The following is an 18,264-nucleotide window of genomic DNA, read 5'->3' on the forward strand; positions in this document are numbered from 1 at the left end:
ACTATGAAATAGGGCACTGTGTCCCTTTGAGGTATGCCTGTCTTTCTGAAGTTTTAACTTTTATCTTAATTATCTTGTAAAACCAATAGTCAGGACAAGAAGGAAGTAGTTGGATCTAAAAAAACAATTTAACAAAGACTATTTTCTCAAATATGATCTGGCACCTGCCTATGAAACAAATGCATTAATTAAATTAAGCTAAACAGATTTTAAAATAGATACTGAAAAGGTGGATGTTGCTAATATTTGGCTATGACGGTTTATAATCTAGGTTTCTTAAAGTCCACATAGTCTTCCATAGTTGCTGCTTGATGCTAATCAAAATGTTGGCTCTAAAATCGTGTTAATGAAATATTTTATATTGCAAAAAAAACCCCACCTGCCATGTATTTGGAAATAGAATTTTTCTTTTTAGAAGTTAATTAACAAAATGCCAAATTATAGAGGCAAGTTTAAGAACTTACAAGAATCGGAAGTGAGCATTTCATTATGGCTTCAGATCCACTTTCTTCTAGTTAGATTAAATTTGAACATTTATGTGGATGTTTTTCCAATATGTATGTCAATGTGTTGCTGTAAGATAGATGACACACACAAGACGTTTCTGGTTCTCTGTTGTAGGTCAGCATGTTCAGGCATGGTCACCTAACTGGGTGAGTGTGGGTGAATGGATCCATCCCCAGTGGCATAATTGGGTCTCTGCAGGGGTGGGTCACCTATACATTTCTGTTTGCAGAGATCTAAGGTGTGCCCTATATATAACATAGATTACAAGTAAGTGTAGTAGGCAGCATTTTTTTTCTTTACTTTTAAGGAAACGTTAACTCATTACTGATAGCCACCAAAGTGTTAATTGCCATTCATTAAAAAATGTGTAGCTGAATCTCCAGTTTGTTAAACTATATAATTTTTAATACAGGAAAACATTCATACACATGACACATTAAAAAAAGAGGTCTCAGATCAGAGTTACCTTTTTTTTTTTCTTTTGAATCAATTTTATAAAGGATATGCATCATGTCCTTCCTTGAAAATGTGTTGTGGGGGCTTTTTGGCATTTTGTTTTGTTTCGGTTTATGAGGGGTTGGTTTTTGGGTTGTTTTTTTTTCAAACTAAGATGTCAAGATGAGAGAAAATCTTACCAGCTGAGAAGAAAAATAATTTTGACTTTTTCCCCCCCCCCCCCCCCCAAAAATTTCAATGGCGGGGAGGGAAGCTGCAGCGTTTACCAGTATGTAAAAGGATGCAACTGGTATGCAAAACATAAAAGCTTTGTAATACCTAATTTACTTTGTTCACTATTCTTTCTCTATGAAGGCTTGTACTAAGTTTTGGCAGTTAAATAGAAGCAATAGTAGGCCTAACCCTCTTAAGACTTTGGTTTTTTATGAATTAAAGTTGGTTTTTTTGTTGTGTTGTTTTAGTTGTTTTTAGGCAAAAAGGATGAACATTTCTAAAGCAGTAACCTGAAAATGCATAACAGGGCCTACTCTTCCCATTTGTAATTTCTGAAACTACCATTAAATTAATTGACCCTGATCGTAATTGCTCATCCTTTAGTGTCTTTGCTGTTGAGCAAAAAGTTTTGAGAAAATAGAAAGGTTCTGATTTTTTCTGAAATTAATTTTCTTCTTTGTCACGGTCATAACAAGTAGGATATAACTGGAGAACGTTCCAGCAGAAGTGCTAATGCGATTCGGTGGAGGTCGTGGTCCAAGTTAAACAAGAGGGAAATAGAAGGAGGAGCTGTGGGAGCTATACTGGAGCAATACGGGAACTGGACTGGAGCAATTCATTTTGGAGTCATAAAAGAAGAGATATTTATGTAAATGCACAGATAATGTGGTAATTTTGAGGGCATGCTGAATCCAAGCTATTGCTTTATATATTTGAAAAAGGAGGGTGGTGGTATTTTTGTAGAAGCTGTAGAATGAACTTTGTTCACCGCTCAGTTTCGGCACACTGCACTCCTCCTAGCTCCTTCTCAGATGCAAACGAATACTTCTTACATCCTCTCCTCTCTCAAGTTCATGTCCTACTTCATAAAATATGTAACATTGCATCACAAGTGGATTTCATGAATAATATGACGTCATAGTTAAAGATGTGGCATTGGCCAATCGTCTGTTAGTCACGCTGTGAATTTAAATGTATAATAAGCAAAGGAGCATATGCACAAATACTTCTTAGGCTATCAAAAAAGCTAGGAGTCAGATAGATCAGGTACACGCTCACATCTTCTGTTTTATGATACTGGGTGGTGGCAGATCAAGAACAGTGAGGAAAGATGTGGTCAAAGGTAAAGGACTGAAAACAATTTAGCATAAGGACAGTACTTCCCCCAGTAATTCTTTATCATCTAGTCTCCTATGGTTTTGGTGTAAGATGGTATAATTTACTTTTTTTAAAAAAAAATTTAAAGATTGGCAACTCAAGAAGAATGGAATGGTGGTCAAGAATGTGTAGAAGGCACTGTGAATAATTGGTCCTGAAGTGGTGGAAGGACATGGCTGTAGTTGCTTCAAAGAGATACTGATGTATAACTTCCTCTATGAGAATAATGTCTGTGTTGTTCTAATCGCTGTCACATGCCTATCATTGAAAAGGGTGGCACACTAAACTGTTAGCCAGGAACCTTTTATGACTTGACTAAAAATGGGAGAGAAAGCTGTGTGATTCTGAACTGGTTGATTTTTAACTACCATCTCACAGTGCAATAGCTTTCTCAGTGTGTGCTTAGCTTAGAAAAATGGAGATCCAGTTTAAAGTCAAATCTGCGTGTTACTTATTCAAAGCATGTTGATTTGTAATTATATAAGAATATTTGTTTCTTCTGCTGGTATTAGTTAATAAAGCAGAAAGTATTTGATTTCCTTTTATGATTGAATCCAGTGCACAAATGTAGGCCTCAAGTGGTTAGCTCGTGCCAGGAATTCTCACTAGTGCACGAATGCATTGAGGTTAAATGGTCACCTGCTTATACAAAATACATAAAAACACATTGAAGAGAGTGAGAACAAAGTTCTGCACAGCAAAGAGTTAAAGCTGCCTTGGTATACTACACAAAAAGTCGTGTTTATGTTTTTGCAGGTTAAAAGTATTTTTTGTTTGGCACTATAAAATCCAGTTTTCCTTTTTTGTGCAGCTGCTCTGCAACTCGAGGAATGCTCAGCTCATCTTTCCTAGCTGTTTGACTTTGAGAGGCCTTGAACTAGGAGTATCCCAGCTGAAGAATGTGGAGGCTGAAGGAGAAAGATGAATTGATTTTGTAAAAAAGGGTTAAAAGAGTTGTCTTTGCAGGAGGAAAATAAAAGAATCACTTCCAACAGCTGGGCAGAGCTGCTTAAAGTTCTGCAAACAGAACTTTATGGTGCTGTTGACAGAAACAAGACTTCCTCACTTTTCTGAACAAAAATAGTGCAATAAAAATGTCTTTCTTACATCACCAGTTTCTATCACAAATAGGAAGCTGACCTGGAAAATCGCAGCCCTTGTACTGTCTTGGTTAAAAGGTTAACAGCACATAGTAGTAGCATTATCATCTTTGCTAAACAGAAAGCAAGTCTGTAATAGTATTTATGTGACACTGAAGCACTCAGTTCTCATGCAAAGGGACGTTTAAAAAAAACTGTGCTTATTGGCTAAGTCATGACTTTGAATTAATAGTACTTGATTATTGGAGCACACTTTGTGTTTTGAATGACCTCGAACTGGAATAGCTGGTGTTTCTCTCAGGAGAGCTGGGCAAGAGTAGTAGAGGTCAAAGGAGGGGTTTGCTGTGAAAGCTGACCTGTCAGTTTGCTTAGAAGAATCTGTCTAGAGGAGCTGGACAATTAAATGCCCCATATTAAGTTGGAGTATATTTTGTTTATTTTAGCAGGACATGCATCAAAAGGTGACAACATCTAGTACAGTCTGCTACATTGAGGAGCATCTGTACTGGGATCACATTCAAAAAAGTTGGAGTTAACCAGTTTGTATCTGATCAGCTAAAGAAAGACAGACAATACAGCTTTTTATTAAGACTTTAAAAGACAACTGGTGTTACACTTGAATAGAAGAAATGAACACATCCCCTCCAAAATAAAATCCTGGTGGTAATGGCTCCTTTTTTTCTTCTTTTTTTTTTCCCCCCCATCCCTAAAGCAACCTGTAGGACAAGATGAGTTCCCCTATCTCTTTGCAGAACACTTGGGTATATTTTAAAAATAATAGAATTGCTTTCACTGTCTGAAAAGTTTGTTCTCGACTAGTAATATAAGGAAAAAACCCCTTTGTTTAAGGGATTGATATTGTTGAGTAGCACGCCAGTGGTAAAATGTTCTCATGTCAGCTGAAGAGAAGAAAATACCGCTATGATTTTGGTTTAACACGCTATGCAAGAAGCATATGGAGTCAGGGATGAAGCGTTGCTTATATTATGTTTTGTTGAAAGTCACATATCCTGGCCAGTCTGCTGTGCAGTGCATTGAGAAAAAACACATCCAGCCTCATCAAATGCTGATGATTTAAACATATTTCTTGTGCAGTAATACTTACTGAAAAATATTTTTGGTCAAGAAATAAAAAGGGCATGCATGTTACTGAAAGCTGTGAAATAAGATTTTTTTTCAGCTTGTTATTGCACATCTTTCCCTGGAAAAAAAACCCCAGTAAATTGGACTGATTCACTGTTAATAAAAAGAACAAAATTCAAGTGTCAGATGAAGACAGATGAGGTCAGAAAGAAAACATTTTGAAAGCTTGAGAAGCGGTGTTGCATGGTATTAACAAAATTAATTTAGTTCTCAGAAATCATGTATTTGAATTACAGGAGAGATGAGAATTAAAGGGGAATGTTGTTAGTTACTCTTTAAGGTTGATACCGACGTTCTCCAGCTTCTCTTTTAAAACCAAGATCTAACTTTGTGTATCTTGGAGATTCCAAGTGTGCCCAAGCCTTATTGTTGAAGAGATGTCAAATGTGGTCAGTTGAAGGATGTTTGCCACAGTGTTAAGATGTTGGTGAAAGTGTAAACCTGTGTAGGTCTGTAGATGAGCAATGGGAAACAAAATGCATATGGATATCTACAAGCTGGAGAGATTTCTATTACAAAAGGTGTGTAGAGTTTGTGGCAAAAAGGATGTAGATGAAGATGCTCCCTGAAGTTTGACAGTGGAGTGTATCAGTGGATGCTTCCTGTGTTCCTCGTTCTTTCAGTGGTACAGCATCCTTTCATGGAACTCTTGGAAGGAAGCAGGATTTTACCTGGTGCCCCAGTGATGCATTTAAATTGCAAGTCTTACTGACTTGCTCATAGCCACATGAGTCAAATGTAATTATTTTAGTATAGCTGATGATTGCATAGGATCCCAAACTGGCACAGAATAAAGCACAGTTCTACATAATAACCTTTTAAATTAGCTACGTAGGTCATAAAGATGCTATGCTATGAGTGCAGTGGTGCTTGCTATTATGTCCCTTCCACATAGCGCACTTAACAGTCACAGATTTGTTACTTGTAATTCAATAAGGCTAATCAATATTGCATTGTTTTCTACCACACAGTTCAATAGTAGATTTCAGAGGGTTTGGCATTGATACTTTTAATACACTTAACTGTAAAATGTGCTTTCTACAGTACTTCATATTTTGGGGAGAGAGAGGGGGATGGTTATTTTCATTTGGACACCTGAAATATAAATGTAAAAAAAACATTTAAAATGTTTTCCACAAACTTTTATCTAAATGCGAATTTATTTTCTTTGTACCTGAATAATTTAGAAGAGAAATTTAAAAATATATTTTGGCATAGGTCTTTAGATATAAAATTTTTGTTTCAAAGAAGGGTAACTGCATCATTATAATCACTCCCTTCTGCACTGTGGTGTTTGCTTTCCTCATAGCAGAGACCTGTGAAAGCTCTGAAAAGGTAGACCTGCTTGACTGCGTTTTGCTAATAGTTTACACATTTCATTTGGTCACGTTTCATACTTACCTCCTGGTTGCCTATGGGGTTTGTCCTTAGATCTCCACATCCCTTACAGCCGCATCATTCTATAAGCTCTAGATTGTACTTAAAAAGACTATAAAATAGCCAAATTACTTGTATTTTGGTTTACATATCTTTGGGAATATAACTTTCAGCTCTTCCACCTTGACTAATACATTGTAAGTTACCCTTAAAATTACAGTCTGCACAGGTTTCAAGTATGTGTGGTTACAGTTGGGAAATCAAGACAGTTTAGAAGCTCTGTAATTACTGACTCCTTGTTGATGTTTATGTAGGTGCAATCCTTCAGATCCACCACATCATGGTGTACTTTGTCACTGCTAGTTCTGAGTAGCATATCTATGTGAAGATACATATGAAACTGTGTACACATAATGAAAAAAAAATCCAGCACATCACGAAGAGATCTTTAAACTAGTAACATGAGAGCTACTGACCTTTCTGAGAGAAATGTGACGGGGCTTTGCTTGAACAGATGTCTAGATACGAAATGAGAGCATGATACCATCAGTCATTTTTAGAGAATGTAATGCCACTGACTCTCCTGGCCAGAGTTGGTGACTGTGATGAGTTGAAGCATCTGGGGCAGGAGGGTGTTTTGTTTGGTTTTTTTCTGCAGCTACTAGGTAACAGTTTATGTATTTGCCCAGTTTTAGAAATGATGCAGTAGGCAGTCAGAAGGATATGAGTGATTAATTTTCTCTCTGAACACCTTCAATCTTATTGACAGTCATTTTAGAATAGAAGTGTCGTACTTAATATCAAACTCACGATAAGTGATGGGAGCATAAAACTGGATTCTTTCTAAATCATGCACAAAAGCCTTTGAAGCTGTTCAGAGGCAGTTGGCTGCTTGTTATCCCCAAAGGACACCTGGACAGGAGCCCCAAAAGCTGTTTCTGCAGGAAGTATAGGGTTCACATTTAGGTCATTTATTAAGGTATTGTAACTCCACTAATACTGTGCTGAAGTAGGTTTTTTATGTTCTTAGTTGACTGATGTCATAGTCATGCACTCCACATTCATCATCTACCTCACATATATTCTTTTTTCCCCGTTTTTTCTTTAAATGTGATTATTGAAGAATGAATTTGTATGGAGTATGCATTTTTATGTGTCTGTCAGCTTTTGATCTCATGCAGGTCTAATGTTTATTTCTTTTTCTACAAGGGCATGACATAACCTTCCCATCTTTGTGTACATACAACCACATGTTGTATCTCCTTTCTTTCTCGATCCCCCTTCATCAGGTTCCAACCATCTGGCCTCTGGGTAGTGCTGCTGTTCAGGTGGGCTCTGGGGACAAGGGACAGGAGGGACAGGTGTTACCAGGGCTGGTAGTTCTTGGTAGGTGTGAACAAGAAGAGGCAGCATGTGCATCTGATTTTCGTGCTGAAGATCCGCAAGCTGACTTTCTTGCACCTCTAGTTGCCCAAGTTTAGAACAAGGATTTGAAATAGTCCCTGGTATTCCTTGTAAAATAGAAAAGTGTGGCTATAGCAGAACTGACAAAGGTGTTACGATTTTCTGGTGGCCTACAAGAAACTGCCAAGCGTTCTTTTGTGGACCAAGCTTAATAGCGGGTTTGTAATGTTCTGGAACAAACTTCACCTGAGCCATCACTCGCCTTGCTTGGCTGCTTCTCTGTCAGCACACCACATGTGGACCACGGGACCAATGCATGTAGCAACACATTTTATCTGCACTGCAGCTCATACCTTCAACATCTTTTCAGCTTGGCAAAAGAAAGCATTATTAACGGTGAAGAGAAGCAGCTCCAGAGAACTTTCCCTGCAAATGTGCCATTTTTCTGCGTAATTTGCCTGCGTCTTTTGAATTGCTGTTACTTACCCCAGCGCGCCTTGCTGCATCTCCTCTTTAGATTGTCTTTGTATTGGTTAGTGTGTATGGAAGTAGTTTGCATTATTGTAGTTTATGCTTTCACACACACCCATCCTTTTTTTGCTGTTAACTTAAAGTTAGTAAGCCAACTATCTACAATTGTCCTATGTATTTCAAAAGCTCTGTTTCGATAGTAGGTATCAGGCCTATCCATTTTCTCTCTTTGTGCTTCCACAAAGTTCTGCTTTGTCAACAATTTTAAGTAAAGGATAGGAGCAAAGTCTCTAAAAGGGTTTTGTAATGCGGAATGCTGTCATAATAGTTTTCAGCACTAGAATAAACAGGCAACTCAATTGTTACTAATGCTGCAGAATGGTTTACAAAAGCTGGAAGTGATGTTTCTGTAAGGAGAGTAGCCTATCCATAAAATTGCATTTCTCATAAAGCAAAACCCTTGTATACTACTTTTCTGAAGCTGCTAATTATCAGAAAGGATGCAAATTGGAATTACTAGTGTGGATGGGAGGCGGACAAAAATTCTGTGTAACATTGCTAATCCCTCCCAGCGGGTTCCTGCTGGGTTCTCCATGAGTTATTTAATGGTTTTATTTACATTCTCTGCTGGAGGCAAATACCAGCACGCAGTGCCATGCGTGCCTGGAAAATACGTCGCATTTTCTCTGTCTTAGGAAAGTCACCTAGTTCAAGACAGGAGACTCTCATTCTATAAATTTCAGGTACACTATTTTAAATTACGGTTTTTATTCTCAGAGGCCGGGGGGGGAACACCTCACCCCGAATATTTTGTAATGTAAGAGGAAATCACACTACTGCAACACTATAAATAGTATAATAAAGTCAGGTATAGGGCGACAGCTTGGGTTTTGAACTTGAATCAGTTGTCACTGCTGCTGAAATACGAGTTTTTCCTTCAGTCATGTTCAGCGCTTCGCTGTGCAGGTGACAGACTGACTATGGATGCCCCACGAGCGCCATTGATGTCCCGTATGAAATGGCGCCAAGCCGTGCTCCGGTACCGGTGTTGCTGTGGCGCCATCTCGTGGTGAGGTTGCTGTACCGTCGTTAAAAACAGGCATAAAGATGACGTTTCTCTGTTTGTGTTTAACTAGACATTTTTCACCAAAATTATTCCTGACCTGCTATTAAAAATGAAGCTGTGGAGGCTGTCTCTGAAAATGGGGAGAAGGTTATTTAACCTCCATTACATTAGGAAAGCTCAGGTTTAATGGAAAAGAAGTTATGTACCATTCCCAGGTAGAATAAAAATGGGTGTCATGTATGCGGGAGAAGACTTACTCCTGGCTTAGATAAAAGTATGTAAAAATTCACAAAGTTAAATGTGGGAATCAGTCGGACCAAAGTGTATAAAATTCAACATAAGCCCAAAATCTTCTTATCCTGTGTGTTCAGGAGAAATGAGAACAAGATTATATAATTGTAAGAAAAAGTGGCTTTAGACCTTGCTGAATTGAATGTCAGACATGTTGTCTGGGGTTTCACTGAAACGTTAATTAAAGATTTTAAGGCAAACTTAAGTTTGGTGTTCTTCTTGCTGAGACATTGGATTTTAAATTCAAAGTCGCTTTCTCCTTTTATCATAGTTTGTAAAATACAAGTAATCTTTGGGGTTCTACAACTGAAAATATAGAGGGTTTTTTTTCAGTTGGAAGATAAAGTGGAATAGACATTTATATATATATTTACCATTTGCCTAGTTTTGTTATTAATCTCTGACCAGAAATCTGAGCTAATACTGTAATCCCAAACTTTTCATTGGATGTTATAATGCAGTAGACAGTGTGGACTACATTATTTTACTTCCTATCCTGATTCATTGATCAAAGCTTCTGCCTAATTTAGGCCACTTGAACCTTTTAATAGCCATCCCTTTAGTGCTATATTAGTATATTTTGCATACTGCCATGTGAGAGACCACTTTCCTTCCAGTGCAGTATGAGCATATAGTCCCAGCCCTGCAAAAGGAAGCAAGTCAGAAGTTTATCTTTTTAGGAAAAATCAATATATCTCTTGTAGTGCAGTGCAATTATACGTGTAACTTTTAAGTACATAATTTCCAGAATTCAAATCCATTTTTCCTTCAGCCGTTTTCTCCCTTGGGCTGTGTAAGTAAACCAGTTGCTTTTACTAGAAAGAACTGCGTTGCAGTTCTTGGTGCAAGTGGGGTGTGAACTCATGCCCATATAAAAACATTACTGTAAACTTTTGCTTTGTAGGCTGAAGAAGTAAAAATAACATGAGGGAGCAAAATTTTTTTTAAGCACTTTGGAAAAACAGAACGGCCACTTTTAATCTATGGGTTCCTGCAAGTTTATAACTAATTCTAAAGAAGCTGCAAAATATTTATGAGGAAAAATAAGCCTATTTTGGTAGGTTAAACTTGCTGTATAGGGATCTACATCTGTTTTGAAAAATGTTAGGTGTAAAGCAAATTAGAAAGCAGTACTGTAATTTTAAGTATGCACCATTACATCTGTCACGGAACAGAACTCCAAAGTAACACCTGAGCTGGCAGTCTCAGTAGCCTCAGGGCGTCAAGGCTGTTGTACATGTGCATCAGTATTGCCAGTGGCTCACAAAAATACAAACATGTTCAAAAAATTTACAACCTACATGGCTTTCCATATATCAAGAAATGAGAGGCATTAACAAGTTCGTATCCTAAGACATAATGGTGCCTTACAGTAAGAACGACTCAAAGTGAATACAGTACGGTGCAGCAAAGGTAGGTTATGTGTTGTGTCCTCAGTAGAGAAGGTAGACAAGAGCTACCTACTAACCAGCTTTCAACTGAGGAAAGTCCAAATGCTCATCACGGCGTGTAATTTTTACAGTATGTGCCAACAGAAATGACTAAGCAATCTGTTGAGCATCTATCAATGTTGAAGCTTTTAATCACTGCAGGTATCATTACAAGTGGTGATAGGAAGTATTTTTTTAAAGTCATATATTCACTACAAAAAATTTTTTATCTCTCATTATTCCTAATAGTAAAGCAAAATTTTAAATGTTACTTTTGAAAACCCAAGTTCATACAGGGTAAGGTTTGAATAGCAAATATCTCATCAGTCACTTTCTGACACTTGCTAAAATGTAAGTTGTCCCAGGGAGCTATCGGAGGGCATTTGCATTCTGAATAACAATAACAACTGTGAACAGGGCCTTGTGCTGTTTTAGTAGCTAAACAGTAGAGTAATTACTTGGAAGAAGAAGCTGGCAGTTTGATCTGACAGTCTATGTTATGGCCTTATTGCTGCACACAAACTTTTTTCATAGCGTAGTTTTTTATTTATCCTGTAATGTGATCCACCTGTGAAAAAATGTTTACTGTTAATGCAGTGATGCATTAAAAATCTAATGGATTATGTATCCAGGTAAAGTGGCTGTGGGGTTATTTATGGTTTACTTGCATTCACTGTGATCAAAGCTGTGTGTGTACTGAGCAGTGAATTATGCAAAAGATAACTTTGTAAAATTGGTGCAGATTTCCTTTGGATTCTCAGGGTTTGCATGGTGGTACATCCATACTTGGTACCCACTTCACTTGACATTGACTGGCCTGTGTATGTTTTTCCTTTCATTTGTTGTTTCCTAAAGCATCTTTGTTGTAGATGTTTTTGTCTGCTCCAAAAAGGTATATATACCATGTCATCATTTCAGCTGGATATTGCCTATAAACTGATCAGCCCGAAATTAGATAGATAAGCTTTCTCCTGTTTTGCAGCAAATTGTTCTAAAGTTTCTAATTTGTGTTAGAAGGACTGAACACTAATAAGCCAAAAAAGCTAAGCTTTAGAAACAGTCCTTTCAGTATAATAGAGAAATAAAAAAATCAGTAAGGAAATGAATGTAAGCATCAAAACCTTAAGAGCTATTTTTTTTTCTAAGTTGGATATCAGTCTCTTACGGACCATGGCAGTCTGGCAAACAAGACAAAAAATAGATAAGAAAAAGCACAAAGATTGTATGCTTGAAATTAAACGTATTAATATGCAGGCCAACCTGTGGCAATGAAAATTACTGTGCTGTGTTGTTTTTAAGAAAAAAGAATTATTAAAAAACAAGTTTGGGGTTCAGTTGCTTAATTTAGATGACAGCTGTGCCTTGAACTCAGTGTTTTCATATGGCTGGAATGAACAAGCAGTAATTTATTTCGTAATTGCTTGTATGGACTGAGAATTGCTACTGCCAAGATAATATTTATTTTTTAAAAAATATTTTGTAAGTATAAAATATGTGGAAACAAGCACAGGTTTCTTTAGCATAGCAGCAGACATTGGATCACTGAAGACTATAGCTTTACAACATGTTTTTTCAACCAGTTTCAATTTTTGTATGAGCTATAACCAAAGTTGTTGTGTATTTGTGTTTGTTTTACTCAGCTGGAAAGTCATCAGTTCCAGGCAAGACTACAGACCCAGAATAAATCAGTGCATTTCAGAAACACTGATGAATTTATTTGTATTTCTTCAAGAAATGTCCCACTTCAAGGAACAAAACCCTGGCAAGGTAAGCACTCCTAAGTAAGATTTACAGTTCAATACTGTTTTATAAAAAGGCAAGATAAGTTAAAAAAAAAAACCACAACACCCAAAGCAAGCAAAACCATGAAAAATAAAATACACGTGATAATACATTCAGTCGTGAGTTTCTGCCACTGGTTGCTGTGGAGAACACAGGTAGCTTGTCAGTGAGCAAAGCTCATGGTACAGTTTATAGCAATACAGTCCCTCCCATTACAGCTGCTGGAACCTCACCAGTCACTCCATGGAAAGGAAATTCAAAACATCACAATTTAATAAAAGCTTGAAAAAGCAGAAAAAGTATACAGTTCCTGAACGTATATATGGAGGGTTTTTTTCAAATAATTGTAGTATTCAAATAATTGTAGTATTCAAATAATTGTAGTAGGAATAGTTGCACAAGTATTGCATGATAGAAGATAATTTCTTACGTTACTGTGATAATTTTTCTTCTATACAGACATAGTTGGTGGGTTTGGGTTTCTTTACTGGGAAGACTGAGCTGGAGAACCCAGTTCGTGAAGAGGCAGGCAAGAGTAAGGTTTCTTCCTTCCAAATAGGAGGAATATCATTACGTAGTTTCTAGTGAAAAGCGAAGCAGCTTTCTTTTCCAAAGAAAAATATAAATAATTTAGAAGTATCTCATGACAACAGAAGATTTCATTTTTATATTTGTATTGTTAAATACAATTTAGAAGGAGATTAGGAAGCTTTTTCTCCTCTTTTAATTTTCAGTTAACTTTGCCGCAAGATCTTTCCTGAAAACAGGCTTTTCAGAATTAGCAAATAGGATATAGTACCACACTCAAATATTAGTTTAGACTGAAAATATGGACAAGTAACAGGATGAAATACATTTCAAAGATTAATAAAGTATACAAAAAGAAGTTATATGGTCAGGATAATAAACTGATATTTTTTAAAAGTAGGTATATATTGAGGTAAGGAAATGTGGTTTTAGTATACACAGTCCCATAATTTTGTCATGTGGTAACATGACTTAGTAACTGCATGTTAAGATACATATAACAACTGACTTTAAAAAGATAATTTTGACCGTGTGCTTTCCTTCTTTTTTCTGACCTCATTTTGTAAGCCATGCCATTATTTTATTGCTATAATTGCAAGCAAATTGGGCACTGATGCTGTGTGCAAAATTTCTTTGAATTAACCATTTTATTGCAATTTAACAAAACCCAAATGGTTTCCTTCTGTAAACTTTCAACAGATCAGTTCTGTACTCAGCATTGTACAGTTGTGAAAGATGCGCTCTGTCTCAGTCACAGCAGAGGCCAAATCTCTTTTGATACTGAAAATTCAGCTCAGTCTTGTCATTAACAGGAATGCTAGAGTACCAACAAGCATCAAGAGAATGCTTGCAGCGTATAAGAGAAAATGGTTTCACAAAGCAACACAACAGAGGAGAGAACTGTACTTACAGGAAGGATTTTTTGCTTTGTAAGCATGCAGCAAGTATGCATTGTAATATTTCAATGAGTGATTTGATTTTTTTTCCCTGAATATCAGCTGTTTAGCCTTCTTTGTGTAGTGAAGTAATTACTAGAAATTTTAGCAATAATTGTGAGCTTATTAAAACTTCACAGCAAATCAATAAAAATAGCATATTTCTGTAGAAGAAGGGGTACGTTTTAATTAGCCAGAGGACTGTGTGATGCTTATTTGCACCAGAAGTGTTAAAGTTACTTCCTAATTTAAAAAAAAAAACACAACAAAAAGCAAAAGCACCTTAAATTTTCCACTGCATTCTAGGTTTCAATTAGCGTGCAGCATTTTTCTTTTGCAAAATGATCTAAACATTTAAACAGTGGAAGTGTTAATGGACAATTTTAATGTTTTTGCCAGTTCTGCCTACTAGTCTGCAGTGTATGTACATTTTTCACTGTCTTGGGAAGTTACATTCCTGGAGTTGTCCTCTCCTATGTCCTGCGTAAGTACAGTCTCTGTTTCAGCCACAATTTATGTATGTGGTTTGTTCATTATTTGGTCTCTGTATAGGGAGCATTTCCTTACTTATTCGTATATATTTACACACCCTCAACAAGTTTGCAGATGACACCAAACTGAGTGGTGCAGTTGGCAGGCCTGAGGGATGGGATGCCATCCAGAGGTGCCTGTGAGCCCATGGGAACCTCATGAAGTTCAACAAGGCCACGTGCAAGTCCTGCACCTGCGTCGGGGCAGCCCCCGGTATCATACAGGCTGGGGGTGAAGGGATTAAGAGCAGCCCTGCTGAGAAGGATGTGGGGGTGCTGGTGGATGAAAAGCTCAACGTGGCCCGACAATGTGGGCTCACAGCCCAGAAAGCCAACCATATCCTGGGCTGCATCTAAAGAAGCGTGGCCAGCAGGTCGAGGGAGGTGATTGTCCCCTTCTGCTCCACTCTTGTGAGAGCCCAACTGCAGTACTGCATCCAGCTGTGGAGAAGCACGGACCTATTGGAGAGGGTCCAGAGGAGGGCTGCAGAAATATCAGAGGGATGGAACATCTCCCTTCTGATGAGAGGCTGAGAGAGCTGGGGTGGTTCAAACTTTGGAGAAGAGAAGGCTCTGGGGAGACCTTATTGTGGCCTTTCATTACTCAATGGAGGCTTATAAGAAAGATGAGGACAAACTTTTTTAGCAGAGTCTGTTTTGGTGGGACAAGAGGTTATGGTTTTAAATTAAAAAAGGGTAGATTCAGAGTAGATATAAGGAAGAAATTTTTTACAGTAAGGGTCGTGGAACAGGTAGCCCAGAGAAGTGGTAGATACCTGCACCCCCACCACCAGTCACCCCCACAAACATTCAAGGTCAGGTGGGACATATATACGTGTGTATATATATATATATATATACCCATATATATGTTCTGACAAGTGCCTTTTCTCATATGGAAGTCAGCTTACAAGCGTTTAAGTGTGGTGATTCTGACACACTGCGGCCATTGTCAAGATAATGATAAATGTTAAGCTGATCATAAATTGTGCCTTACTGGAAGTAAAAAAGGTGTCAGTTGGTAAGAATACAATGGTATTTTCTGTAACAAGTAGGAATGGCTCCTAGAAACTGGATTTGACATTAACAGTTTGTGTGACATGGGTATTTCACAGTGCATTTTTAATGTAAAACTAATTGTATTTCGTAAAATTAGTAGGTACGTTATGTAAATGCATTGTTTAAACTTTACTGAGTAACTTCTTATAAAGCAATATTTCAATACAATTTTTCTCTCTTGTCTTCATTTTTATCACAGTATTGTGTGCCTTTTTATGTCCCTTCCTTAAGTGCAATGAGTTTGGACAGAAATTGTGCAACAAAATTAAGACTGTTCTGATGAAACTAGATTTTGGAATAGTGGAATATATCAACCAGAAGAAGAGAGAGAGGTCTGGTGAGTAGTGAACTATAGTCCCAAATAATATATTTCTGTGTGCAGAGAAAATTGCAGACCAGTTGGTTTGTCCTGTGAAGCCAACTGTAAAGGTATTTCATGCTTTGAACCTGGCTACCATTCTTAGTTTTATAAGGAGTGATAATGTATGTCAGATGTCTGGGTATGGTTTCCGTCATGGAAGGCAACAAGGCAAGGCTGATGGTTCTCTTCATACTTGATTAGATGTACTGCTTGTAGGTTTTCAGAAAAAAAACTGCTCGCTTTCAGTATGCAATGCTTATCTCTGTTTAGATGTGGCAGACTTACCCAGGAGAGACACTTGCCCAATAATACAAAATAAGGACATAACAGAATTTTCAGTAGGACACTGAACTCTGTTCAGGTATCTGAATCTGCCTTGTTTTCATTCCCAACAGCAGCAAGAATTTTTCTTCCCCAAATACTCAGTAAGCATTTAAGAATTGCGGTAGGATCGTTGCTACAAATTAAAGTTTTTAGTTAGAAAGCGGAAAAATCGGTTTAAAACAAAATTTCACCTATCTCACCTGAAATCTTTATAACATTGAAAACTTTTAGATTTTAAGTAATAAAGCTATTTCAAGAAAAATATTAATATGAACAATGTTATTTTTAGTTTGCTTTTTGTGTGTGCTACAGTTTTGTTAATTAAACCTTGGTAGTATAGTCACATTACTTGCAGGTAGCCTACCCTTTTTAGTTAGTGTTACAGCAGTAGATTTTGTATCTGCTTTAAAACATGCATTTCTTGTAGCTGTTCATCAAACAATGTGCTGTTCCTAGACACAATCAGAGGAACCATCTGCCTTTTCCCCTGCTCTTACATACAATGCAGCAGTTGTTGGAAATACGGAATCATGCACTGAAAATTGTCTTTCATGTATTATTCTACCTTGTTCTACTTTTAAGTGAAACTGGCAGAGAGAGACATCAGACTATTGCTTCATAAATGTCATAAGCCAGCACTGGGGAAATGGTTGAAGTTAGATTTGTTTTGTCCTGCCCCTCACCCTCCAGTTTAATTTAACCCAGACAAGTTCCCTACCTTGCTTCACCACTTGTGTTCACCACATGGGTTCACAAACCTTTGTACTGACACAAGAGAGGAAATAGCAGTTTGGATAAATAGGTCACCAAGAATAATATGACTGTGTTTTTCAGCTTAGATTGGTTGAAAACATTAACGAAGCTATTCTGAGACGGAGAGGGGAGACAAAATTTGTGTGTCTCTTTGTAAGGAGCAACCTTCTACTAGACTTCACAGGATGCTTTGTATGCATATTTGCATATAAATATGAATGCAGCGTGGCTGGGTGCAAAGAAGAAGGGTTTTGTGAATGAAGATTACATGAATTATCCAGAAAATTGCATGTTCTCATGGCAAAGTAATGTGCTGGGATAACTACACTGCTCTAACGTTATGTTACAACTGTGCGTTGTACCAACAGTGCAGTTTAAAAGATAGATAGATATTGCCAGGGTAGAAACATTATGGTGATCGACAGAGACTTCTAAGGAAGTACAATACAGGTAAACAAATCTGTTGGAATGTATTTCAGAGCAACGTTATCTGTCCCGCTTTGGCTGCTGCACAATATATTTTGCTAAATAGCCTCTCAATCAGCCTTGTTTCCCTCACCTTAGTAGCACATTACGTAAATGATGCACTGCGCCAACAGGTGAAAGTTTACTGTACTACGCAAACTGTGACAGAGAACACACATTGAACCTGGAAGTCCATTGTCATGAGTAGGATAAAAAATATGTTTTTTTTCTTTCAGAAACAGCAAAAACAAAACCCACAGAAGATGACAGTGAATTAGACATATCAGCTCTGTGTCCTAAGGTGACTTTTTTTCAGTCAGCCCTGTCTTGCTTTTAAAATCTATATGGATAATGGAGAATATCTAGACTACTGTCTCTGTTCTTCTGTGGAAGACTTTAACCTGCTCAGGAGGCATTGTTCCTGAACTAAGCAGTATGCTTTAAAAGTGATTCATAGTCTCCATCTTTAGGCTTATACTGATTATCTTACTGCATTTGTGACTTCTGGCCTTAAGGTAATGGTTTCTTTGGCCTATTGAACTAAGAACGTGTTTATTTTGTATTGGCTGTAGAATGATTAAGCTAGAATTCAGCAGCAAAGGTGGCTGGTTTTATTTGCAACAGTGAAATTGCAGTTCATTTTTATCAATTTAAAACATAAAAGGGAAACGTTCATAGAAAACCTACATAATCTGTCAGATACTTCTGTAACCGCTTCTCTGATCATTTTCAGTAATAGTGTAAGTCAGCACATTATCTAGAAATATCTTTCTAGATATGTATGAGAACACTAATATCTCCTTTCTCTCTTAATAATCCAAATAACTGTATGGTAAAGGATTTTCCATTATAATCAGAACACTGGTAGATACAAAAAAAAGTTCAGATTTACAGGAATTCTTATGCAGTAT

At 37.3% G+C, this 18,264-nt stretch overlaps 1 protein-coding gene across 2 annotated transcripts in view; it reads left to right on the forward strand.

Annotated features, from left to right (window-relative positions):
- The window catches only part of RETREG1 (reticulophagy regulator 1), a 70,148-nt gene that overhangs the window by 43,953 nt on the left and 7,931 nt on the right, over nucleotides 1-18,264 (forward strand). For both annotated transcript variants that reach the window (XM_055705675.1, XM_055705676.1), the window contains exons 4-7: nucleotides 12,257-12,383; nucleotides 14,261-14,345; nucleotides 15,650-15,787; nucleotides 17,590-17,654. In XM_055705675.1, the coding sequence (XP_055561650.1) occupies nucleotides 12,257-12,383; nucleotides 14,261-14,345; nucleotides 15,650-15,787; nucleotides 17,590-17,654 (415 nt within the window). The remainder of the gene's footprint in view (nucleotides 1-12,256; nucleotides 12,384-14,260; nucleotides 14,346-15,649; nucleotides 15,788-17,589; nucleotides 17,655-18,264) is intronic.

This window comes from Falco cherrug, chromosome 3, assembly GCF_023634085.1.
Source record: "Falco cherrug isolate bFalChe1 chromosome 3, bFalChe1.pri, whole genome shotgun sequence".
In the NCBI taxonomy this organism is placed as follows: domain Eukaryota; kingdom Metazoa; phylum Chordata; class Aves; order Falconiformes; family Falconidae; genus Falco; species Falco cherrug.